Source organism: Triturus cristatus, chromosome 4_2 (genome assembly GCF_964204655.1).
Source record: "Triturus cristatus chromosome 4_2, aTriCri1.1, whole genome shotgun sequence".
NCBI lineage: Eukaryota > Metazoa > Chordata > Amphibia > Caudata > Salamandridae > Triturus > Triturus cristatus.
The window spans coordinates 386,868,566-386,895,987 of NC_140586.1; the positions used below are offsets into that span (position 1 = coordinate 386,868,566).

Below are 27,422 nucleotides of genomic sequence, written 5' to 3' on the forward strand. Positions count from 1 at the left end.
ATCATCCCAGCCCTGCCTTTTCACAGATGAATGTTCTCTGTGCGTCATCAGAAAATCATGAAATGAATATTTGTAAATCCATAAGGGACAGGCCTAGCTATAAAACTGGTGCCACTATGAACCAAGACCAGTTTTACTAAAACGTCTCTATTTGGAGCATTGTATATGGTGATCTGTTATAAAAGTAACTAAATAATAAACAGTCACTATTGGAGTGATATTTTGTGCCTTTGTGTCTTTTGAGGATATACTTGTTTGCATTGTAAAGAAAATGGAGGTACAATAATGATACAATGCTTATTCTATATGTACTGGATGCCCTTTGACTAATGAATGTTTTTCATAACTGAATTGTAGCTTTAAAGAAGTCTAGGACCATTGTTTCCTATACCAATGGTGAGCATCCATGGCATATGACTGTAATATCTGGGAATTCAAAGTAGTCTGTCCATATGAGGCATTTGTACGTGAGAGTACATGATGATAATGACAAGCTGATGTTTTGAGCATTTCTCAAAAACGGAAAACTGATATTTTAAAGGCAGTTTTAGTGTTCAAAAATGGGGTTTCTTCTGGAAAATTGAGTTTGTTTGCCCACAGTGGAGAGTAGTATTAGATAGAAAAATGTGCATTTTCAGAAACTGGTGAATGATAATTCAAGCTGAGCTGGGGAGACTTACTGCTGTGCTTATGTCCTTTGTGCCACTGGGCATGTCAAGATTTGAATGTTACTTCATAAGTCAAGAGGAGGCATTTAATATTGAAGAACTTAGTATACTTGGGGGGTAACTAATGAAAATCTTTCTTTGGGTGGTCATAGTGTAGTCCCCATTTTACAGGTATAAAATTTGCTAGTAGCTCGGGAAGACTTTCCTTGAGCAGAAGTAGCTCTCACTACAGAAAAGGTTGAAGACCCCTGATTTAAAGAATACAAGCTTGGGAAGCTTTTTGACAATTATCCTTGTGCATAATTATTCCCCACACACCCCTGCCTAAGACGTCACAAGCACGTTCAGGAACTGAATACAGACTCTTACCAGGTGAAGCAAGACTACTGATACATAAGGACTACATTAATTTTGTAGAAACTGTAGTCAATGTTTTGCAGCAAAATTTAGCTTTTTGGGGAAAAAAAAATACAAGTATATAATGTAAAGATGTTTAAAACGTGGCAATGCAATATCAATTTAACCTCAAATGTGAGTGTTTAAGAAAGGAAATGCATGTTTAGAACAAGAAAACATTACAATAGACTATATGAAAAGACACACATCACTTTAAATACAAATCCAGAAGAATGCAAAACAGACAGTTCCCAGGATAAACAATCACACAAAAATATAAAATGCTAAGTACTAACATGTTATACAGAATGGAAGGACATCATGCCTGGCTGTCAAAGACCATAGCCAAAATTACTTGTGTTTATTTGTTTATATAACACGTAAAGCATTACGACATTTCCTCTAAGCCATGGGTACTCACAAACTTTCTCTCGGAGACCAAATTTACAGTGTGGTTTGAGGCCGAGGGCCGCTCCGGTGGGGGCGGGGTCAGTGTGGGGGGGCGGGGCCAGTGGGGGCGTGGTTAGAGGGGGGAAAATCACTACCGTGGAGTGCCTGTTGTGGACTTTATACAGACCCCGTGATGCACTAGTGGAGTGCCTGTTGTGGACTTTATACAGACCCTGTGATGCCCTAGTAGAGTGCCTGTTGTGGACTTTATACAGACCCTGTGATGCACTTTGTGGAGAGCCTGTGGTGGACTTTATACAGACCCCATGATGCACTTTATGGAAAGTCTGTGGTGTGGTGGACTTTATACAGACCCAGTGATGCACTTTGTGGAATGTATGTGGTGTGGTGGACTTTATACAGACCCCTTAATGCACTTTGTGGACAGTCTGTGGTGAGGTAGTGGTCTTTATACAGACCCCGTGATGCACTTTGTGGAGAGTTTGTGGTGCGGTGGATTTTACACAGACCCCGTGATGCACTTTGTACCAAGCTTGTGACGGCTTCCTGTTGTACACACTGTGTAAAGCTTGTGGGAGCCTGTGATACCCTCACAGCCTGTGTACCGCCTTCACATGTAACACACTTTAAACACAGCCAGCCCCTTCACCTTGTCTGATGGTCTTTAGCGGCACGAGCTCCTTGCTCTCCGGGACCAGCTCCTTCACGTCGTACCTCGGGAGCCCAGCCACCGACACCCCGGCCACATCCAGCAGCAGCTACCCGGCACCCAGGCTGCCCTCCAAGCACTGCAGGTCGGCCAGCTCATCCCCTACTGCTAGGTAGCAGAACTCGCCGTACTCTGTGCTCCCCAGCAGCGGCAGCCCCAGCCCCAGGCTGCTGGGGGCTTGGCTCACCGTGCAGCGGTTCACCCTGCCCGTCCAGTGACTCTTCTTTTAAAGGGTCTGTGCTTCCGGTCGGTGCCGTGCGTGACATCACAGAGGCGGGCACACAATCAGAGGCCAACAGTAAACAGAGGGGATGTCCGCAGGAGCATACATAGTGAATACGTATGCTCCTGCGGCCATCTTCTCTGTTCACTCGTGGATCAGGAAATGCAAAATTGCAGGCAAGGTCCGCAGGCTGCCAATAAAGGCTTGCCGGGCCGCTGGCAGCCCGCGGGCCGTACTATGAGTACCCATGCTCCAAGCACTTTTAGAGAGAGATCAGTGGTGTGAGCGGTTTATAGTTGCTCTAAATTTTGTTGTTGGCTGATGGGTTTACATTTAGCCAGAAATTCCATTTCACTCATGTGGTATAGGTAATGAGTCACCATAAATCATTATGACAGTGCCTAGTTTTGATGTGCAAGGCATTTGCAGCCTGTTGGCGGAAGTGAGGGTGCTTTATTTGGTTCCGGCATTGAGAAACTTTTGTTTGGGTATTACTATTTGTCTGCTGGGCCTGGGGTAGCTGGACTACAATGCTATGGAGTTCCCGATGTTGAGAATTGGCTGCCTGAAAAGGGGGGTTATTTGGTTTGTCCTGAATAAGCAGGGGCATTGTGAATGTGCTGGGAGAAGTTGGGACCATCACTGAGAAGTCAGTCTCCTCTTTACTTTTAGTGAATTCTGAAAATGTATATGTGGGTGTGGTATATACATCGCACATGATGAGCCAATGCTGAAATCCGAGAAGGAAAATACAGCCATTAATGAGCCACTGGCTACTTGCTCTCATGAGGGACACTTCCTCCTTCACTGAAAAGAGCAGCCCTGCAATCTGTCCCACGATCCCACCAGAAGATATTAAAAATGTTCACACTAATGCACACACACTAATGCCATATGTGTTCATCAGATTGACCCACACTGCCTTTTGCGGCTGTGCATGATATGTTCTCCAGGGTAGCGTAATACTGTGCTGCATACATGTATGGACTCAGCTGCAAACTAGTTTAGGCTTAGAATGCTACCTTCTGTCGGGATATGACAGCCTGGATTAGCCTGAGAACCTTCATCTACTTACACTATAATTGCTATTCAGCCACCCTTAGAGCATCTGTGCCCCTCACTGCACCACACTAGCACAAACAGGGCAATTAGCGTCTGTTGATCGTTTTAGACAGGTTTTTTTTCTGAAGACTGCTTGGATTTTAAGATGACCCATGTCTGATGATGTGCTTCTTCCAGTTCTGGTATTTGTAACCCACAAGAGTAGGCTTTGTCTGGTCACTTTTCTTCTTATAAGATTGGCCCTACTGGTCCCAGTGTGCTATGTGTTGTTGGAGTGGGTGAGCATGTGAGTGGGGATAATGTGCTGCATGGATAAACACATAAGGTCCCAAAGGCGAGACCTATTGGCTATGCCAATGCTTTTCGCTCTTTACTAACACTTCTAGTTTCAATTGTTCAACAGTTATTTACAAAACATACATGGCCATTTGCCATTCTAACATGGTTTTCTGTCATGTTAGAAAGGTAAATAAAAAATGGGCGCCTGCATCATGAAGCATGTGCACATTAGTGTCATGATACATGTGCACATACACATCACGATGTGCCTGCATGTGTCATGACACCCTTTAGTAGAAAACCCATTCCAAGCCTGCCAGCCTTGAATGAGCATGTGTCTTCGTGGATGCGTTCATGTACCACTATTGAATTTGAGAGGCCTTCTTAGTTAGGGAGGCCCCTCCAACACTAAGTTCACCAATGTTTTTTCCTGTCTTTGTCCACTATGTGAATCTTGGCAGTCCAAGACTGGAACACAATTTAAATGGCACTTTCCCACCGGGGGAAATCTTCCAGCGTGTATGGAACATTATTTTCCCCCAAAAAGTGGTCCACAGCTTTTGTGTCTTGTCTTGGCAAAAAAATGAACATACAGTGAGGTTATCAATGATATAGTGACATGGCAGAACAGACATCTCTACATTTTGTAAGCTGATCCTCTACCAACATGTAGGCAAAAGGTAGTACAATGGGTGAGGCAAAGCAGCCAGACAGGCAGCAACATCAACACTTGGCAGGGCAGACACAGCACGTGCGGTTGGAGCTGAGCCTACACCACATCAGCTAATGAGGTAGTGCTGCAAATCTTTAAAATTGGCCCTATTCCTAGAAACAATAGTGATTCATAATATTTTGACCTATTTATTTCATTTTCATAATTAAGATTTAAACATAATATTCCTGTATATATACATTTTTTTATAGTTAAGTATTTTTATTTGGAACAACATTGCTATTCAAATTAAATATAATAACCTATCAAAATAAAGAAGTCACAATTTTAATTAAAAAGTACTTACTGAGAATGGAAGAAAGCGCAAAATGATTACCTGGTTGCTTTAAGTTTATTGTCTCCTGAAATATAGAATGGTTTTTCAAGATTGTATTCATCAAATACACCCCATCGAAGGTGAGCCCACTCATGGACAAAGGTTCTGCCTGGGGAATGAAGTTTAGTAAACAGTTAAGATAGAAACACTAATATTCTACATGACACCAGCATGTAAGACAGAAGAATAATATAATTCACAAAGTTAAAAAGATCACAGTACATATTTTGCAAATGTTTGTGCCCATTGCCTGTGGTAAATTTCAACTATCTCAAACCGCCTTGTCAAGTTGTGGAAAGCACTTCTTTTAAAAAGAGGGCAGCCTTTGAAACCCAATTATTTTCTTTGGAATGTAATGTGTTTAGGTTAGGTTTCTTTCTACCTAATGTTCGCTAAACCCCTCCTCCAATACAATCAATGACTTCAGATTGGTGTGAAATTTCTGTGAGATCATAAAATAAAGTAAAATTACAATCCGACATTCTGGAGACTCACCGAGGATATTTAAATAGATGTGATATGTTCAAACCATAGCCTACACAGGCTAATTAGAAATAATATTTGCGAAAAAATGAATTTAGGGATCCAGAGTTCTGATTTTTTTACCCTTTCAATTGAACAATTCTGATAGAAATCACTTTTAGACGATGAGGAAAGCGACCACCGGAGCCAACCTAACACCAATTACAAAACAAGCATTTACAATGCAACGGTCTCGGCATTGTTAAAGTTAGAGCTATTGGCATTGCTCATGACAATGCCGTTTCTTTAAATGTTTTAAAAACAAAAACATAAACAGAAATAATGTCATGAGCAATGCCAATAGCTCTAACTTTACCAATGCCGAGACCATTGCATTGTAAATGCTTGTTACACCTTGCCCTCGTAGGAACAAGTGTGAAAAGGGGTGCAAATGTTATTAGCATATGGTGTAGCTCTTGTTCGTGTGCCTAAGAGACCTTGTTAGTGTGTTCTCAGAACCTGTCCTATAGGAAACACCCCCTCCCCCACACCCAAGCACTACTCTCCGTGGCTTATTTATTTTGGATTTGATATAGCGCGGGCCACGTGGCCAGAGCGGTTTACGCTGGCGAAGGCAGAGCGCAGAGAGCCATGTGCAAGCACACTGTGTGCAGTACAAAACACAGAAACAACAAGGGTGTAAATGCAAATGCAGATCATAAAAGTATACCTGCACCGTCAGTTGCCTCGCTCGGTGAGCCACAAACAGGACAAAATGTGTCTTTGATTGCCAAACATCCTTGAGAGAAACAGGTCTTCAGCAGACAGTCTTTTTTCACTCACCTTATAAGGGTCCACAGTGTTGAGCTTTCTGTGCATTATTTAGTGTCCGGCTAAACGAACTATTCCTATTAATGTGCTTGACCTCGGGTTTTTAATATTAATACGTTTATTTGCCTTGCAAGACATTTCAGGGGAAATTAGCTGGCTTACTTGTACATCTGCAGTTCTATCAAGTTATGTAGGGTTGTCCAAATAAAATAGTGCACTCACTGGTCTGCGTTTAATGTAGGGGGGCTGGCTTGTGATTTCTTATAAATTTCCGGAAGATCCCTTTAAGATGGGGGGTTGGGCTTTCTCCTACATCAATAATTGGTAAAGTTGGCAACAGAAGAAAGATACGAGAATTAACATAATGCTGAGTGACAGTAGACTACTTACACATCAAATGGGGCAAGTGTGACTTGATGCCACTGAATGGTTTCTTGGGAATGTATGCTGAAATGAACTTCACGTTTTCGGCGTCTGAACCTGCAACATTCCTCCTCCTCTTGAAAAACAGGCGTCACCGCAAACGGCCAATGCCAAAAGGCTCCCGTCAGCCTGCCCTACTCGACTGCTTCTGATGAAAGATGGTTATGATAGGGAAACACTACACTACTTGGCATTTCTTTTTGTGGGATCCTCTGGAAGCCAGCTATTTGTTTGAACAGAGTTTACAGGAGCCAAAGGCAAATATTTAACAACGGGACTATCTACACTTCCTATCATGCTTGAGTGGAAACACGGGCTCCCGCGGAGGCAATAGTGGCCGTTCCCCCGCCGTGTCAAGAGGGATTCCGGCCAACCATGTTTTTCATGCACCCATCTCTTGGTTTCGATTTCTGAAAGGGGACATGAATCAGCTGAAGTTTTAATCTAAAAATGTGTTTGTTCAGAGTGACGAGAAACACTGTCAAGCAAGCACAAATATTGTTCCTAAACTTAAGCGCGCTTCTCGAGAACGCTCAGTTTGGGTCAGTCTGGGTACTGATGGGGCGGCTATACTGGAAGGCGAAGCACCTACAGAGAATGAATGCCCAGGAAACCCCACCCGAAGACGCGAGTCAGAAATGCCAGCTTACGAGTCTGCCGTAGCAGGAAAAGACAACACGCTGGGAGGGAAAAAAAGAAAGAAAGCAACACAAATGTCTAAGTAAAGCCAACATCGTGAGTGGAATGTGAAACGTGAACAGGGTGCCGCACAGTCAGAAGGCACCCCAGGACAGGTAAACACTACCAAAATATGGTTAAAAAAGGCTTGTATGTTTAAAACGGGATACAAGTCCACCTGAAATGCGCCTAACAAACCATAGATGTTTTCACAAGCGCCTCGTCTGCTATGCATACTGCTACACTTGTCGACAATACGTAGTCGTTAAAGCAACTACTTAACATGATTGTTGTATTGTCTGTGGTTGTTCAGCCAAGATTACAACTGCAACATGTTCCATGTACATGAAGAACGAAACGTATCCACTGTGTCAGACTAGCGCACTGAATACTGGATCACACTCGAGAAGTCTCAACAGCAGTCAAAAGTGCTGGCATTCCAGACAGATTAGCAGAGATGAAGCACACAATGCGCACGAAACAAGCAACTGCTTCACGGCCATTCACAAAAAGAAGCATACAGTAAAACTGCATCCCGCAGACATTTCAAAGTTACATTAATGGAACAAAAATCAATTTACGTGATCTTGTGCTGTTTGAAAGTACCAATGGATTACATTAAGACGTTTCCTTTTGATTTTTATGGACTTCATATTTTTAATCATATTTTTTGACAGAAGGAATTCGACCATCGATGCTCCTATACAGCTAGCCCCCTAGGCGATAATCACTCACACTAACCCTTTGGTTGAATGAACGAAGCACGACTGGGTGTGTGCAGGACGAGGAGAGAAGGTCGCGGTTCAGTTCGAATTCCCTTCTCGCGCCCTTTGACTCGATCCATGCCTCCCAGGGGCAAACCGATGCCGCCACCATTAACATTCCGCCCCACCTCTTATCAACTGCAATGGTTGCGCTGCAAAGCTTCCGAAGGTCCCGTACAACGGGATGAACTGGAAATGGCCTCAGACCCAATCCAGTCTAAAAAGCCGCTTCGAGCAAAACGGTTACTTAAATAACCCTGCCTCTCCGAGCAACAGAACCACCCAGGAACCCCGCTAGGGTTAGAGGTTTATCTAGGATGATCCAACTGGATGGGATATGATGGGTGCTCCGGGATCAGAAAGGTTTCAACGGAAACAAAAGACGACCGAACACAACAGCATTCGTCACTCAAAACGTCCATCCAACAATGAAGTCACAGAAAGTTAAAGAGCAAAAAAAAACGAGGGCACCGGAAGACACCACCGCCTTTCTCCGAGGCGAAGCAGAAATGCCTCGGAGAAAGGCAGCGGAGCTTTCGGATTCGGGGGCGTGTTCTCCTCCTGCCATTGGCTGGAGGAGATAATTGGACTTCTTGAAAAAAACACGCCCCCGAATCCGAAAAGGACGGGGCCTGTTCGGAGTGACTGACCTCTTCTCCAATGGCTGGCCAGCATTCAAGAGGCCAGCCACTGGAGAACAGGGGAGAACAGGGGCGGGTTCAAGCCCCTCTTCTCCAAGTCATTAAATCTCCGACTTCCGGTTCTGCCTTCGGCAGACCGGCGGTCCTCGACCTAAACAAGGAAAAGTTACCAGCAAGGTGTTATGCCTCATTGAAGAGTCTATGACTTTTTAACATTTATTCTAAAATGCTTATAATTTTCCTGTTGCTCCCTATGGGATTCCAATCACATCTTCAGGGTAACTCTGTCCTCTCTGTCCATACTTCATGGTACAGTCAAGAGTCACAAGTTTTTTAAATTGAAGGAACAATCACTCCAGATCTTCCCCACAGCACCCAAGATTCTTGTAAAGGCTATTGTGGTCCAGTTCACTCCGATGCCAGGGCTTCCACAGGGTCCAGTGTAGTCCACTCTAATCTGGGTAGTTGGCTCTCCCACAAAGCCCTTTTTCAGCCTTTTGTGTTTCTGAAGCAAAACAGGTGTCCAGCCAACTCACCCTTGGAGAGTATTTCCATTCGTTGGTTTCAAGTCGAGAACATGATGCATCTCAGTCCTCTCCCGAGATACGTTCAGAAAGAATCTTCCTTCTCCAATGTCTTCAACATGTGTAGGAGTGTTTTGAGGAGGTTCTATTTTATACTATACTCTAATCAATGATTGGTAACTTTCCATGCTCTAGTCCTTGCAGGAAACCCACAACACAACTATCCTACTTTTGCAGCATTTCTGGTTTGCCTGTTTGTAATCTATTCCAGAATCATTTGTTAACAATGGCAAGACCCTGGCTCCTGTGTTCAGAGCTTTTAGTTTTTCGGCGGGTTCTTCCTTATAGAAATCAGGATGTAAACCTTCTGACTATCCTAGACCAGGCCTCTCCCCTACTTGAAACTGAGATGATGTCTGAAAAGAATCTTTAATTAGATGGATTTTTCCACCAAGTCCTCCTTTACATAACTATGTCAAAAACCACGTCATAATGTTTTACCTTTGTTTCACCATCTGGTCCTATCTAGTTCCATCTACCACATTCCAACATACGTGTCCAGTGATTAACCTTCCAATATTTCTGTTCCAATAAGCAATTAAACTGCAACAGTAAAGAAGTTTTTCATGCAGCATCAAGGCTTAGGACATGATTCAGATGTTGGCAGATGGGTTACTCTGTAACAACGGTGACGGCTATGAAGTCCGCTGAAATATAAATCCCATAGGCCTAATTGGATTTATATTCCAGCGGATGAGATATCCGCCACCATTGGGTCGGAGTAACCAGTTAACTAACATCTAATTCTAGCCCTTAATCACTGTCAAAAGTGAAGCCAGAAAAATTGACTTAATTACAGATGAAGCTTTCAGGCAACACAACGCTTGATTTTATAATGTTAAATTTCTAATATAGTTATCAATAATCTACTTTCACCATTGGAATATATTTTGAATAAATATTTTCAAAATAAATGTAATAGATCATTCTTAGAATTTTCCTGACAAATTGTGCAAATTAATTTTTAACAACAAGGCACGTCTCATATTTATACATTAAACACCTAGTCATGAGGTATGATAATACATGCTCAGATATTCAGTGTATAACCCTAGGGTTCTCTACATACCCGGGATCTTAGCTCTTAAGTGTTACTGCAAGGTTTTAAATTTCAGCCACGCAGGCAACTATGGTGAACTTAGAGTCAAGTTTATAGAGTCACAAATGTAAATGGTATAACTATACATCGCAGCCCACATGTGGTATTTAACTGTTACCCCGCTGGTGTACGTCTTGCACCAATTTATTGTGGCATTACTGCGTAAGCCAATTGGATGTATCTCATTTTCTCTCTTGTTCAGAGCACATGCCTTGTGAGTACAATTGGCAGTTTCACAGTGACCAGAGTCAAAATGCCAGCAACACAAGTCTAAAAAGATGCACACAGATTCCCCCACACATTCATGGGCATACACATCCTACTCGCACTCCACACCCTCATGTCACAGCTTCACAGGCAAACATAATTAAACACAGAAAGCAATTTCCTTAAAATAAACATAGCTCAGGCTCCCAAACTTCCCTTTTATATGCTTTAAACCTATTTACTTTGCTTTCAAATGTGTTTCATGAACGTTTGTAAAGATCCATGCAGTTGAATAATTTCTTTAATCACTGCAGTTTGCTAAAAAATACTTTCATCGTGAGTGCTATGTAAGAGTGCATGCATACTTACCCACTCATTCATTCAGTGAGTGTGTGAACGTATATTCACCAAGCATACTTGCACAATTAAATCATACCATAACAAGTTAACTCTATTTTCTTTCACAGTTCATTTCTACATTATCTGCCCTTGCAAACTCTTGTCTCACATTATTTGTTCTCTCTTCCTGGCACTCATGTTCTGTACTATGCTCTCCCTATTGTCTCAAACACATTTGGGTTCCAGTTAAACATTGTATTACCTTAAATCATAGTCATTATTAGAGATAGCAGGAAGTAGCAGTTGGGCTCCCTGGTTTGATAAAGCCATAGCTACCCCTGGTCTAAGCAGTAATGTAGGCAGAAGTACTTTTTTCCCTTCGTCTAGACACTCAAAAATAAGATGCTGTTAAGGGACTAATGGTGGACAAAAGGGTCAATCCTGTGGTGTCGCCGGGGCAAAAGTCTGAAGTAGGTCACTTTCATAACCCATGGCATTTTTTATAAATCAAGGTCTATGCCTTAAACTGACTCTCATATAAAGCATTATCTCATTCAACACAAGTGCACTGGTTTTACAACTTGGCCACTGTACCCCAAGCGAATTAATAAACAAAAAATCATCGAAAAACAACACTGAGTTTGCTTTGCTCACTACTCATAGATTTCTCAAAATCAATAGGGTTTAATGAATATACTTTTAGGGATGCAACTGAAAACAAAATATAGTGAAAATATGCTTTTTCCCCTCATCTAAACTTGGTTGCAACATCTGACTATTGTACTGTTAGAAATAATTAGGTAGAAGACAATTTCTTCTACAAACATAGGATATTTCAGTGCAGTATATTTTTACCAGGCACTTTTCAAAATGTTGAGCTTGCTTGCATCCACTGTTTAAAAAGTGTCTTTTGTCAACATTACTGTGAGGATATTCAATATAAAGCACCATACGAATCTTTTGCACTTATACCACGCTTTGAATTGTATATGCTGGGTGTACAGCAAAAACAAATAACATAACTGAAAGTGATTCCTAGGCAACATTTCTTGTTTTTTATCTATCCCCCTTGACTTTCTAGAATATTTTAGCCTACTTGCTCTATGCAATAAAAACATTTGCACAAGGAATGTTAAAAGTACTAACAGTTCTACCATTTTGAGAAGGAAAAAGAAGTGCCATCTTTTTGCTCCAGGATGGTTTTAAGACAGACAGCACTGCACTAATTCATGCCAATTAAAAACAGAAAGTTATACTGAGGGACACGTAGGGGTTAGGTCTTAACAATTTTGAGATAGAAGGGGTAAATAAGGGCAAAAAGACGATATCAGTTCTAAGCAAGAAACTGGAGTATCAATCCAAAAGAAGGGCGGTTCTAAAGTCCAGCAGTATCTCAAACTTCAATTCTGAGTATGAACTCTTGGACTTCGGATTCACTAAGCTGACTTTGATACCCTCTGATTGCTCTTAAACCTTGCACTCTACTTGGCCCACACACCTAAATGTATGTGCCTGTAACAGTTCCATCTCTGAGTTTACAGCGACACAGCCTCATTACTCGTAAATCATCCACCAGTCCTTATCCCAGATCAAATATTTTAACCTCTTAGCTCCTGGGGCTCCATCCCTTCATCCCCCTCTGGTGAGTCCTTTTTTGGCTATTTGGGGTAGTTCGCACTCTAACACAATTTTTGTCTTTTTTTTCAACATCCTGGGGATTCTAAAGCTAATCAGCGTGTGTAGATTTCCCTGGAGGGGAAAAAGTTCAAAATATAGCTACATTTTGAGCTTTTGTGAACATGTGCAAAAAGTGTCTGTTTTTTTCCTGAAAATGGAATCAACAAAAGGTTTGCCGTACTAAAGTCACCATTTTTCCAACTTTCAAGAACAAGCAAAGCTGAATCAAAGAAACTATTTTTAACCACAGTTTTGGAAGCCAGTATGATATCCATGGGTGATCCAGGAAAGCCATAGATTTCTGGAAATCAGACAATTCTGAATTCAGCAAGGAGTCATATATGTAGTTCCCTAAATGTTTTCTCAAATAAACTAACTGTTGAAATAAACAAAAATGGTGTAGAAACAAATGGCCATTTGTGATATGTTTTTATCTGTAACTTTTTGTCACAATGGCCGATTTACAAAAGCAATATATCATTACGTTCACTATACGTCTCTGGTTGTGAGGACATATACGGTATGTAGAATCTCCAAGCGCAACAACGGAGCTGCACTGTACAATTATTTTTCATTGTGTACAGAGTAAACACCAATTCATATGGTGAAATATGTAGAATGAAAAAGTAGTATCAAGGAAATCTATGTATTTCTGCAAAGGACACAAGATATGGAGGTTAGGAGCAGTGGTTATTTGTACATCTCTGAATTTATGGGTACTCAAACTAGCATGTGAATCAGAGGACATTTTTCAAAACATCTTCTCTCTTACAGTCTGGCTTATTTTGGGAATGCACAAATGCAGCAAACTCCAATTGTTAAGAACTGTTCAGCTATTATATGTCCCCACACATCTTACAATAACAAGCATTGAAAATGCAATAGGTCTTGCCTTTGATTAAGTTTAAGCCATTTGCTTTGCTAATGGTATTGTATAGCAAAGCCAATGGCTTTAACTTAATCAAAGGCGAGACCTATTGCATTTTTAATGCTTTACATAACAGTTGCATTACACAAGGTCATATTTCTCTTTATTTTTCTATTTTTTGGGCACAGCGATATTAAGTGATTTCCCCAGAATTACAGGGTGTTGAGCCAACGCCATGACTAGAACCTGGTTCCACAGTATCAAAGTTTGCTCCACATCCTATCCCTTGTACAGGTGATACTCAACAAATGCCTCCTGAAGCTTGACCTGGGGACGGCTTTCTTTGCTGAGACCCCTACAGTGCTCATGGGACGCGGTCGATTCCCCATAAATGCACGTGGGTAGGAGCGGGAGGGGGGCGACGCGGCCCTCCACCCCGCAACATCAGGCCTCCGCAGCCCGGGCCTGAGCAACGCCGTGCTTTATCGCAGCATTACTTGAAACAAACCACAAAGCCATATACATTTTCTTGAGTTGCCGCCAAGCGCCATGGTCCGTTCCCCCTCAATGCACATCACGTGAGCGCGGCCGCCCTTACTGCGAACAAGCACATTACGTTGATTTGCATGCAAATAGGCAAACAGTTAACATGTATGCCATCTCTATACTGGTTCAGCAACTTTAACCACCGCACTTATAGCACCATAAGATAAACGCTTGCAATAATAAACTGCACCCATGCCATAATAACCAATTGCTTGCGTTCAACCATTACCACCAATCGCTGCAAACGTGACCCCATTGCGCACCCTTCCCCCGCACACTTGTGGCCTCAACATATTTTTATGTCCTCTGGCTCGGAGAGCCGGTCAGCGCACGGACTATGCCTGAGGAAAAGAGCAGCTGTGGGGAAGCGGAAACCCTGCATCAGTGAGGTGCAGCTTTAGTATTTGTGGCACACTGAGCTACGTAACCCATGTTTCTGTATACCACACGGGGCTCCCTCAAAGTTAGAGGCCTTTCATGGTGTTTAGGGGTGGCTGCCCGGTGGTGTGTGAATGCACTGCCCTCCCCAGGATCTGGGAGGCACGGTTTGTAAACAATGCCTTCCTTCCTGAAATGTAATGGTCAACAATTCCTGTCAGTGGGATGCCGTAAAGCGGTCACAGTTGGTTGCAGGCCTCGGTCTCCAGCGTGGGTAAAGTTGGTATTGGCCTACACTACACCTTCCAGATGGCCCTGGGAAAGTTAACGTTCGCTCTGAATCACTTCTGTGTGTTTTTGTATATTAACCTTCAAAATATTATTAACTATTGTTAGGCAACACTGGTCTTGAATTAGCAAAAAATGGGGGATACAAACCAAGGGTGTTCCAAGCAGGTGCCCCCAAAATATTCTTGCCCTCCTAACTACACCCGATTCCAAGTGGAAAGAAAGGGGAGTGGCTTCGATTGGTTCATCAGGTGCAGTGGCACTGGAGGCTAGTGAAGCCCACTGAACCCGAATTCTTCCTGTATTTTATAATTCAAACACCAGCTGCAAACCATTTCCTTCCTCCCCCTCAGGGACCATGACACACTTGACACATGACACACTGTGGAAGGCGCCGGTGAGGGCAGGGGGAGATTAATGCCCTAGGGACTGAGGGCAGGATGAGACACCCGCACTACCAAGGACATGGGTCAATATGGCGCATCAGCAGCCGCTGTTATCAGGCCAGCTGTGAACAGATACAGTACACGTATTTGTGCACCATTTCCACCAGGTAAGGCGCTAACGATGTCATGATTGACGGTGAATATCCCCTGCTGCACATGTCACATCGAACATGCTCCGGCCCCCATCTAGGACCAGGGAAGCCTGGCGGCCAAGCCCCTTCGAAAGGCTACAGTCAGTCCTGGCTTATATCATTGTTTATGACAATGATGACATCAGTGTATTACAGACTTTGAGTACTAGCGCCGTGGCTTCCAAGGAAGGACACATCGACAGCGCACAGCTCAGCTGTGAGGAGGAATTCAAAGGTCACTACGGCCTGTAAAGCAGATACAGATGAGTGACGCGCATAAGAACAGCGCTGCCTCTCAGGGTTTGACAGACTTTTATAGAGTAGACACAAGTTTAGCCGGAAGGGGCAGCGCCCAGACGCAATTCAGTTTATGATGTGCGTATTGCGGGCCCCGGGGGAAGCAAGGTCGGCAGACCAGTCTTCCCCCGGGGTATTCGCGCGAGACCACGGGACAGGGTGGGGTTAGTTAGTGGGAGGGGGTGGGAACTAGGCAGGCATAAAAGGGGGCAGGGGAGGAAGCTCTTCCTCTTCCTGCCTCCCAGCGCCGTCAGGATAGGGATTTAGTAAATTTGACCACCCGCCCACACTACTTGTTTCAGGAGTGGGAAAGGGGGTAATTGTTACAGCGTGCCAGTTTAGGACGGGTTGAGGTAGCGTGTGGCGGTATTTGGGAGGGGGGAGTCCATGACGGGCATACTCACCCTTCCGGGGAGGGGGATACAGGTGCAAGGTGGGGGTACGTCATGCAGGAGTGCGATGGCTGGTGATGCTGGAAGAGGTTGGAAAGAGAAGTGACGAAGCGAATGGGATAAGTGAAGAGGTCGATGGGTGATGTGGGTGTGAGTAGTTGGAGTGTGGGAGTGAATGGAGGAATGGATGACAGCATGCTGGGGGGGATTGTTTGGAGTTGTTGATGTTGTTGTTATATTTGGTGTCAACCCTGTCCTAATAAATGGCCTTTTACGCTAGCCAGTTGGTGTGGAGTGGTTATTGCGTGATGCGGGCCCCGGCGGAAGCAAGGTCGGCAGACTAGTCTTCCCCCGGGGTATTCGCGCGAGACCACGGGACAGGGTGGGGTTAGTTAGTGGGAGGGGGTGGGAACTAGGTAGGCATAAAAGGGGGCAGGGGAGGAAGCTCTTCCTCTTCCTGCCTCCCAGTGCCGTCAGGATAGGGATTTAGTAAATTTGACCACCCGCCCACCCTACTTGTTTCAGGAGTGGGAAAGGGGTAATTGTTACAGCGTCCCAGTTTAGGACGGGTTGAGGTAGCGGGTGGCGGTATTTGGGAGGGGGGGAGTCCATGACGGGCATACTCACCCTTCCGGGGGAGGGATACAGGTGCAAGGTGGGGGTACGTCATGCAGGAGTGCGATGGCTGGTGATGCTGGAAGAGGTTGGAAAGAGAAGTGACGAAGCGAATGGGATAAGTGAAGAGGTCGATGGGTGATGTGGGTGTGAGTAGTTGGAGTGTGGGAGTGAATGGAGGAATGGATAACAGGATGCTGGGGGGGATTGTTTGGAGTTGTTGATGTTGTTGTTATATTTGGTGTCAACCCTGTCCTAATAAATGGCCTTTTACGCTAGCCAGTTGGTGTGGAGTGGTTATTGCGCGAAGCAAGCCACTGACACTGCTTAACATCAGGGCTTTAAATGGTCGGGTCTTGCCGGTGCTCAGCGCGGCAGTTCTAAAACGCAGGTGCCGAGGCGGGTCCCTATCGGGCTCCCCATTTTTGCCCTCACCCTCAGGGTGAAAAAAAATATCTTAACTCTACAGCAGTGCCACCCCTCACTGCCTTTGACATAACTTCGAAGATTCTCGTTATTGTTCTTTCACAGGCTCATCATTTCAGAATGGAAGCATGTTTAATACTATATACAACAAAAGCATAGTTGTTGCAAATTTCATCTTATGCAACTAACAACCATTGGCAAAGCCAATAGTCCTGGCTTCTTGTATGTGTAATGTTACTTGTTGCATCTGGATGCAATGATAGAAACAGCAAAATACCAGACGGGTGGCACACTAAGCACAGGCTTTTAGCTTAGGTGCTTTTAAGGCACTTCCTCAATTTCATCGGCCACGCTCTTTTAAGAGACCCCAGTTTTTTCATCCCACTTAAAGCCCTGCTTAACACCAGGTTCACGCTTACGCCTTCTTTTGAGTGCGACGCTGCTTTGAATGGGCGTTATGGCTACATAAGCGCTATAAAAGAAATAAGCTTGACATAATACCAAGTTCCCTTCTTCCTCAGACTATTCTCCCCTCTTCTGTTCCTCTAAGCACCTTAAAGATTCCTAAGGGAAGAATACGCGCTTTCCAAGTAACCAAATAAATCAACAGGCCAATAACTTCAGGCTACTCTCGGGATGCCCTCTTTCACCCCTTATTTCCCGTAATGGTCCTTCCTTCACCCCCTCCCTCCCCCCACCACATACCACCACCACCACCACCACCACACACACACACACACACACACACACACACACACACTCCCCTCCGAGCACTCTAAAGACAACAGAGAGTGTGCCACAAGCAAGCAACCAGTATATTTCCCAATTACTTTCTATGCTATCATGAAGTATGGATGTTATCTATAAAATGTAAATCCTGCTTTAATTGCAGTTGCAAGAAAACGATGGAGCTTTTTTTGTAAAGAGAATTACAAAATTTACATCAGGTGACTGGAGATGACGTTTTGGTGGTCGCTATGAAGGGGAGAAAGGTCTTTTTAAGCAGAAAAGGTGTGAACTCGTTCTTCTCAGCATGCAGCGCTTACCAGAGAAGCAGGTCCCTTCAGACTGGCGGGCCCAAGCCTCGCGTGCTATGCCCAGGTTCCAGGACACAGATGCGGGCCATGTCCTGTCATGAATCGCCATTCTCAGACCCGTTTCCCAGCCTCGGCTGACAGGTGTCGGTCTTGCAGTGAACCCCTGCGGGCCTCGACGAAGGCCGGCCTCGCAGTGTGTAGAAGTGGGTGCCAGGCCCCGCACAGCAGGACTGCTGGTGGACGCGACGACAGGGGCGCATTTCACGTATTTGCTTAGGGATGCGGCACGCTGGCCCAGCACCCTACACATTTACAGCCCTGCATTCATAATTGATAGAGAAGAGGAGGGTGGGGGGACACCTGACCTCTGTGCCCATGCAGGCTGAGCCCATGTCACTCAATGCAAGAGGGGATGGTCTGTGGAGTGGGCCCGGCCCAGCTATTCACACTCAGTGCATCTATCCTTCCTGCTTAGGTGAGGTGGAGGGGAGAGGGCACGAGCAGCAGGGCTCCAGTACAGCCTCTTGCATCTCCTAGCCCTACATATAAGACCATGCCTACATCGGGCACTGGCGCTTTCACATCAACAGAAATTAAAGAGGCAACATAGCATCAGGCGCATGAGCGCTGGTAAAAGAGATGGCTTCCCGGGCCTCCTGAGTGGCTTCTCAAAAACAAGCATTGATCTCTTGTCTTTATGAGGCCATGTGTTTAAACACATGAACCCATAAAGATAAGAAAGTGCTTCACGACAGCCGTGAAGCAGGCCACCGAGTCCAGATCGCAAGCCAAAGGAAGGCAACAAAAACACCTCATTTCCAAAGGCAGGCCACCGTTTAACATAAACGGTGATGCCGGCCAATGGGAATGAGGGGCGGTGCTTAAAGCCCTCTTCTAAAAGTACTCATGAACAATAAATCTCGCCGAGCGAGCTGCTCATGTGCGCAGCCACGCTAGCCGAGACCTAAAAATGGTACCTCACTTGTGTTGGTATGTGGGTAGGCCTAGTGCCTGCGACAGGAAACGGACCAAAATGCAACAGAGACGAATCACATTTTTACACAGAAAAATGTACCCTTTTTACCAATGTGGGTAGCTGTGGATTTTGGGCTGTCAGCACCCAGGGAATCCGCGCAAACCTCTAAATTTTTTTAAACTAGGCTTATCTAGGGTGGGTGACTTTCGTGATTCTCGCAAAGTTTATTTTACCCAGAATCCTTTGCAAACCTAAAACTTTGCCTTAAAAACGAATTTCCCTCACATCTCTGTGATGGAAAGTTCTAGAATTGTTTGGTGAGCCACAAACTTTCTTCCATCCAGCATTCTCCCAAGACTCCTGATAAAAATGGTACCTCAATTGTGTGGGTAAGCCTAGTGCCAGGACCAGAAATGGCCCAAAACGAAATGGTTTGTAACCTGTAGGCGTAGTTTTGCAGCTTGACGATTTTTATGGAGTCACATGCTGTGCATTATTAGGTCATCTAATAGATGGATCCGGGAATTCTTTTGTATAATAGTCCTACTTCTCTGGGTTTTTTTTTGTTGCTGTTATTGGCCGTCGACACATGGGGCCACTACCTTCAAATTATTTTATTACCCCATTGGGCCTGGAAAATTCGCTGGTGGCCCTTCAAGCATCGAAAGAAAGAGGTTTTTGTCAAACGTTCCGTGAATTATGAAAATAAGAGACCGGGAAAAAAACATCGGATTGGATCATCGAGTGTCTAAACACTGGAGGAAGACTGGAGAATGTCCGGGCAAGGGGCCCCTTATTTCAAGTGACATGGAAAACACTCCGTTTCATTGCTGCCCCAGGTGTCACCATACGTTTTTGCAGAAGGATAGCCACCAAGTGTGCAACCTCTGTCTCCCGATAGATCACTGAAGCGACGACCACAATGCCTGTTCAAACCCAAGACTATGAAGGTGAGGGACAGTCACACTACCCCAAGCAAGGCCAGAAAGAAACTCCATCGCTGAAATATCTAGGTCTGTTGAGTGAGGAAGAGGATAATATTACTGACGTGGCCAAAGAAGAGGGCTTGGACATCGAAATGAGGGTCATCAACATCGAGAAGGCACAGCGCAAGTCGAAGGAGAAATGTTGCAGGTAATGCTAAAAAAGCAGGAGGGGCGTGTGTCTCATTCATTAGACTCAAAAACAGGAAAAGTTGCCTAGGTGTCTAAAATGTTGTTGACTTAGATTAAGCAGAAGCCGAAAGAACCCCTGAGGTCCCATTCAAATGACAAAGCAGGCAGCAGACCTTCAGCTTCGAGGGATGACTAAAGTCGAGAAATGGCACAGAAGCCATCAAGTGATACTTCGACAACAGGAAGCTCGGCACTGAAAAGGAATGAATGAATGAATGAATATTTTATTGCTGGTTACTTAAAACCATAACATAAAACCTTAGCATATAACAAAGTTGTAAAAAAGATAGCAGCATTTAAAAGAAGGCAATAATTAAAATCTGTGGACGTCAAGCAGACTTGCAATTGACTTAGTCTCTAAGTGGTGGAGCCGTCAGCAATAATCGAGTCTGTTTGATGAATTTGCCAAACGAAGCCATGTGTTTTACTGTGTTCAATGTGTACAATTGAGAGATCGCCTCCTTGGCTGTACGGGTGCCCAGTTGTAATAGAATTGGCCGTAGATAGAGACTGCGGGCTGCGCGCAAGGCCGGGCAACAAAATAAAAGATGGGCCAAAGACTCGTGTTTGTAATTGCAGAGCCGGCAGCCCTTGATCGCCGTTGTTCTCCGTTTGGTATTGTATATTTCTTGAAGTGGCAGAGGATGTAATCTCGATGTCAAGATCCTAAGTAAGGCTTCTCTGCCCACGGCCTGCGTGAGATGGTGTTTGGAGTTGAACCCTTTTTGTGGCAGGGTTTGACTTTCATGGAGGCCTTTTTTGTCCAACAGTTCCAGGTCTAGAGCGCGAGAGAGGATGCAAACTTGTTTTTTAAGTGTGCATTTGATGGCGGAGTACATAATGATCTTAGGGTTCCAATTCTCCAAGGCTAATTTGAGCTGGACTGCTCCGGCTGCGAGGGCAGTTGACCATGGGTTCCCAGGTTCGCAGAAGATATGTTTTAAAACTGCCTTCATAGATTTCTCTTGGGCCGCAATAGTAAGAAAGTAGTATTTACACAGAGAGGCCGTCCCTTCCAGCATTTGATGGTTCAAAGAGAATTCTAGGCGCACCAATGTGTTTCGGGTGCACGCAGGTAGGTGAAACAACCTTTTGTGGGCACTGCAATGAATTTTTTCTAGTTCTTTCGTTAGTTTTCCAGGGAATGCTAGTTGAGCGTAACTGAGAGCGGGCATTAATTTTGCGTGTAGGACTCTTCGGATGGCCGTCGTGGTTGGGCTGTGCAAAGTAGCTTGTAATTTGCAGAGAGCGTAAGTAATGCATTTCCCTTTCATTTGAATTTTGTGCAGTTGAGCACACGGACGCCCGGATTCGGTGAGCCAAACGCACAGGTAGTTGTATTTTTGTGCGCTTTCCAGAGTCAGCTGGCCAAGGCTCCATCTTGCTAATTTCTTTTTCGGGTGATGGCCGAAGATGACAACTTTACATTTGGATTGGTTGGCCACCAGTTTGTGGGCCGCGTTGTAGATTGCCAAGGCCGACAGAGCTTTTTGTAGACCTATTTTGGTGTGGTCTAAAAGTACCAGGTCGTCGGCATATTGGATGAGCTGTATCTTGGTGTCCCCGATCCTCGGCGTGGCCAGTGCTGCTCCTGTCAAGGCTTGGCCCATGTCGGCGGTATACAAATTAAACAAGAGCGGAGCTAAGACGCACCCTTGCTTTAAACCCCGGTCTGTTTTTATTTTCTCTGTTGCTGAGGTATTGGAGAGTTTAATTCTGACCCACGTTTTATGGTATAATGATTGTATAGCTTTCAACAGCGCAGGGTTAATGTTCCAAAGTGCCAGCTTCTTCCAAAGCATTGTTCGGTCTACACCATCAAACGCTGCTGAGTAATCAATAAAGCATGCGAAAAGAGGGAGGCCTTTGCGAATGGGCCAGGTAAGAAAGGGCTATTATGTTATCAATCGTCGATGCCCCAGATCTAAACCCTGTTTGAAAGAATGGTAAAAGACCTTCGGAACTTGCCCAGTGGGTTAACTCTACCAAGATGGAACTGGCGTAGGCCTTGCCCTCGATGTCCAGAAGAGCGATCATGCGATAATTGTTCGGGTTGGATTTTGGGCCTTTCTTATGGATTGGGTGAAGGAGCGACCCTCTCCAGGAGTCTGGCACATCCCCTAGAAGCCGGCATTCTGCATAGAGAAGCGTCAGAGTCGCGGACCAGAATTCTATGTGTGCCCTAAACAGAGAGCCGGGCAAGCCGTTGGGACCCGGGGCTCCGTTGTGTCTGATTTTTTTTTAAATTCTGGTGACGGAAAAGGAAGTTGACACCCCCACTCGAAGATTATTCGGCCGAAATCGAACGCAAGAAAAGGCATCTCAAAGCTGAGATGGCTGCAATTCTTCGGAATAAGAAATAGCTCGACGCCTCTCTTAAGATGTTCAGAATTCTGACTGAAGCTTTGATGAAACAGATGAAAGGGGATTAGAACGTCAAAGAACTCAAACCCCCAATAACACCAGAATCTCTAGAAGGGGAAGACTTGGAGTCAAAGGACATGTTTAAGGACTCAGAAGGGTCTTTAATAGACTTCCCAGAAGAGGGGATAGATAGTCACATACCCATCGAGGCCCTCACCTCCAGACACCATCACCATATATAATCAGCTATTAAGAGGGCTGCTGATAAGTACAACGTACAGCTGGAGGAAGAAATGTACTCTCATGTTTTTTACTGGGGACTGTACTACCATCTCAAAGCAAAAGTCAATATCTCCCTATGCTGCCAAATATAATAGACCACGGTAGAGTGGCCTTCAAAGAACCAGCAGTATGCAGGTCAGTAACACCAAGGGCTGAAAAGAAGTATAAACATTCATATAAAGACCCGCCCTATATTAGAGAAACAGTAAAAGCAGACTCTATTATTGCAGCAACAGCAAGAAAGAGAGGAAATATTCCCACAACATCCAGCCCACCTGCCGACAAACAGAGCAAGAAAATGGGCATGGTGAGAAGAAAATTAGAGAGGGGTGCTGCTACAAAGTGGCGCATTGCTAACTCTAATGCACTGTTAAACAGGTATGCTTATTATCATTGTGAGGAAATGGCAGAACTCACTTCCAGAACCAACCACTAGATGGTAGAACAATGCACAGCATGTGAATCCAGAAAAGGTTCATGCTGTAAAACGCAACATGGAAACATATTTTTCTAGTCAAAACCGACCCTTTTGTTTTTTTGCAAAGTGAGTGGTTGTAGGTTTTGGGCCCTTGCTCAACCAGCACCTAGGGAAACCTGAAAAATCTCCAGGTCTTAGAAAACTAGACAATAAGGGGAGTCCAGGGGGGCATGGTTTGCACGGCTCTCACTAGGTAATTTTACCCAGAATCCCTTGCAAACAAACTTTGAAAAACAAAGCACACAATTTACCCACAGTTCTGTGACAAAATGTTCTAAAATCTATGGGGAGCCACAAATTTCCTATCACCTTGGGTCCCTACACATCTCCGTACAAGAACAGTACCCCACTTGTGTGGGTGGCCCTAGAGACCATGACACTAAAGGTCCGAAAGAGCTACATGAAAAGATCATCAAAAGCGGTAGTTGTGTGATTTGGGGCCGTGCTCAGCCACCATCCATGGAAACCTACCAACTGCAGACATTTTTGAAAACTAAGCAACCAGAGGATTCAAGGGTGGTGTGCTTTGCACAGATCCCACTAAGTTTTCTTACCCACAATATCCTTTAAACCTAAAATTTTACTTGAAGTCACACATTTTCCTTACATTTTAGTGATGGAGTCTTCTGTAATCTGCAGAAATCCACAAAATTCCTACTACCCAGCATGACCCCACTTGTGGCGATAAAAACGCTCCCCCACTGGTGTGGCTGGGTCTAGTATATGCAACAGAAATGGTTTAAACCAAGGTCTATGGGAGACCCTTGGCGAGGGACCCACACAAATGGGGTGCCTTTTTTATCAGGAGACGTGTGGGAAGTAGGGGTGGTAGGAAATGTATGGCTTCCCACAGATTCCAGAAGCTTTTCTCACATAAATGTGAGGAAAATGTGTGTTTTAGTCAAGGTTTAAGGTTTACATGGCACTCCTTGAGTGTCTAGTTTTCAGAACTAATTTGGTCTGGGAGGTCTTCCCAGGTGGCAGCCTACCCAAGACCAAAAGAGAAGCCATTCACCATTGCAAGTAGGACGATACTGGGAATTTGCCATACTCTATGTGCCCATTTGTAAAAACTACACCCAAAAGAATCAAATGTCCTCTCACTTGCCACTGGGATGGGTATCTTTAGTCCATAGAAGAGCAGAAAGACTTAGGCTTTAGGGGTGAGGGTGGGGTGGTGCCTGATGTTAGGGTGGCCCAGATCTATCACAATATTTTCTTAAAAATATGTATTCCTGCCATACAGTGGGCGTTTTCACCCCCAGGGGCAAACGGGTCAATCCTCCTGTCTGCCCGGGGTGGGGGACAAAAGGTCTGGTTTGTCCCTTTTGTGGTGGCAGCCTCCACCAGTTTATATATATATTTTTTTTAACGGTTCCTGGTGTGTAGCGGAGTTTCGCTCCCCTGCGTGGGGGCAGATTGGGGGTTATCGTTCAGGGGTGGCAGAGAGACTGTCAGCATTATTTTGAGGGGGTGAAGGTGGGGACATGGCCAAGACCAGAACAGCCAGCCCTCACCCCTTTATTTGTTACACTACTTCCTGGTGTCAAGTGAGTGTTCTGCCCCCTGGGGGGCAGACTGTAGTTAATCATTCCCATCCATCCGCTGGGAGGGAGAAAGACTGTCTGCCTTGTTGTTGGGGTTGCAGCCATTCCGATGGTAGCCAGCCCTACTTCTTTTTTTTAAATGGCCGTGTTTATTGGGCTGGCTACCCCCCTGGGGGGCATATTGGGAGAAATCACCCCCATCCACCCCAAGGCAGGCAGAAAGACTGTCAGCATATTTTGAATAGAATTCGGCGTATGGTCATGCCCAACCCATATTTTATTTCTAATTATCCCTGGTGTTTTGTGGGCTTTCTGCTACCCGGGGGGCAGATTGAGGGTAATCTACCTCATCCCCCCCTGGTGGGGCAGAGAGGCTGTCTGCCCTGTTGTTGGGGTAGGGGTATGGCCATACCCACAGTGGACAGCCCCCACCCCTATATTTGTTTTAAATGTTCCTGCTGTCTAGTGGGCTTTCTGGGGAGAGCTTTTCAGTGAATATTTTTGGGGATTGGGAAATGGCCATGCCCATGGTGGGCAACCCGTCACCCTTTAAATGTCCCTGGTCTCTGGTGGGCTTTCTATCTCTCTATGGGGTCAGTTTAGGGTAATCACCCCATCCGCCTCAGGGGAGTAGAAAAACTGTTGACATATTTTTCTGGGGGGGGGTGGGGAATGGCCATACTCATAGTGGGCAACCACCTCCCCTATATATATATACTGTGTATGTCTATGGGGTCTAGCGGGCTTTCTGCCCCCTCCCCCGGGGCATATTAGGTGTAATCACCTCTATCAGCCTTCCAAGGAGTGGCAGAATGACTGTCCACATCTTTTTTGGGGGGTGGGAGATTGGCCATGCCCATGATGGGCATTACCCATCTCTACTTTTTTTTATAATAAGCCCTGGTGTCAGGACTTTCTGCCTCCCCTACGGGTGCATATCTTGGATAATTACTCCATCTGCCCCCAGGGACAGAAAGACTGATATTGTAAAGGTGTGGTGGAGCACAAGCCCTTGCCAGGGGGCAGCTCCCTCAAAATCCATGGTGTCTCGTGGGTGTATCCCTGCTTGGGGATCGCTCTCCTATTGTGATCCCCAAAGAGAGATCCACTGAGCACAGTTATCATTGTGTAAAGGTGAGATCCTTCCCTTTCCGATGCTACCTCTCCCATCCCAATCAGTGCTCAAGGGGGCTGAGACCTGCCTCCAGAGCAGTGATTCAGTGAAAGTAAAACAAGCCCATTTGGCTCATTTTACGTTCACTTTAGTATAATGAGGTTGGCGCATCCTGTGGAAGGGTGGGTGGTAAACTCTGCTCCGCCGGCAGAGTTCCCGGAGTTTTTGCCGCTCTGCTTGGGGGAGGAGTTTAACAAAAAATCTGCAACCGTCGACAGAGCGGTGTTTACCAGCACATTCTCCCCCGAAATGTAAAAGTGGGGTATGAATAAGGTGTCTTTTGGCTGTAAAACGGTAAAAGCAGCTCTTACCAATGTTTGGCACCTTGGGCCACTCTGTGCTGGTAGCAAACCAAGAGTAACTGGTGCTAGTGGGAAACGTTGCCCCCTTGGCCCCTAACATGCCCCCAACAGGCGCAAAGACATTCACTGCCCCCAGAATGTGCCAGACAGTCACAGGTCCCAATCAGAAGTCTCAGCAAGCATCAGATTCCTGACCCCGGAACCGACAAGTCACTTGCCCAATCAGCGCTCAAACCCCAGTTGAGCCGAGCCAATGCCGGCAGAGAAGAGGGGCAGAACTTCTGTCCTGTGACATTTGCTTCCCCTTCTAGTGCGTCCTGAAACTCCAGGAAAACCTGTGAAGCATGAGGAAAATGGCAGCACTAGAGGCAGAGAGTGGCGGCTGGGGCGATGGCTCTAAGTATCTGCAGCATGACACGCAGGTGAGAGACGTACAATCCACACGCCTTCCCTTGGTCCCCCTGTGCCTCCTGGTCCCGCATGCTTTGTGCCAAGATTCACCCTGAAGCAGCCAGCCAGGGTGTCTGAGAAAATCGCCCTTAAATACTAAAGAAGATGCGGTTCGATAACTTAACACTTGCACCACATTAATGCAAAAAGTGAAAAGGAAAAACACAGCACCACACTGCAGCTTTGATTCCAGGCATGCAGCAGGATCTCATTATAGGAGCAACACTGCTTTGCAGCTCCTAACACAATGCAATGATTTCATTTGACTTGATTTTGTGCAAAGCACGACGCCCATGATGTTAGGAATAGGAACACGGCAGGGTCTTGCATGACTTACTTTACATCGCTTTCAATATGTAAGATGGGCAACACTTCCTCGGCGAGTCCACTGTCGGCTTATTCGAACAGCAAGTCCTGTGTAGCAGATTTCAATTCTAACAGTAGGAAAATTGACTTAAATAATTCATCTGTGTCTTCCTTATCTCAACATGGGAGGCCCAAGGCTCTGAAAATCGTTAGGTTGCGAGACAAGCTTGATCTAATCAAACTGGGGGTGGGGTAAGCACTACTCCGCACGTTTTCGCAACTCCGCGGAATTAGGCGGAGTCTTCTGGCAACTTTGTGGAACTCGGCGAGCTCCGCCAAGCCCTAATCCTGCCTGTGCCCTGATCCTCATTATAGTAAAAGAAAGAAAAGTCTCAGGCCTCTTAGGAAACTTTTCCTGAGCAGCCTCAGTTTAAAATAGAAT

The 27,422-nt window shown here is 45.2% G+C and overlaps 1 protein-coding gene across 1 annotated transcript in view; it reads right to left on the minus strand.

Annotated features, from left to right (window-relative positions):
• Nucleotides 1-27,422, minus strand: part of LOC146833929 (calcium-activated chloride channel regulator 1-like) — a 205,094-nt gene that overhangs the window by 112,915 nt on the left and 64,757 nt on the right. The window contains exon 4 of the mRNA XM_085601848.1: nt 4,798-4,906. Coding sequence (XP_085457974.1) covers nt 4,798-4,906 — 109 coding nt within the window. The remainder of the gene's footprint in view (nt 1-4,797; nt 4,907-27,422) is intronic.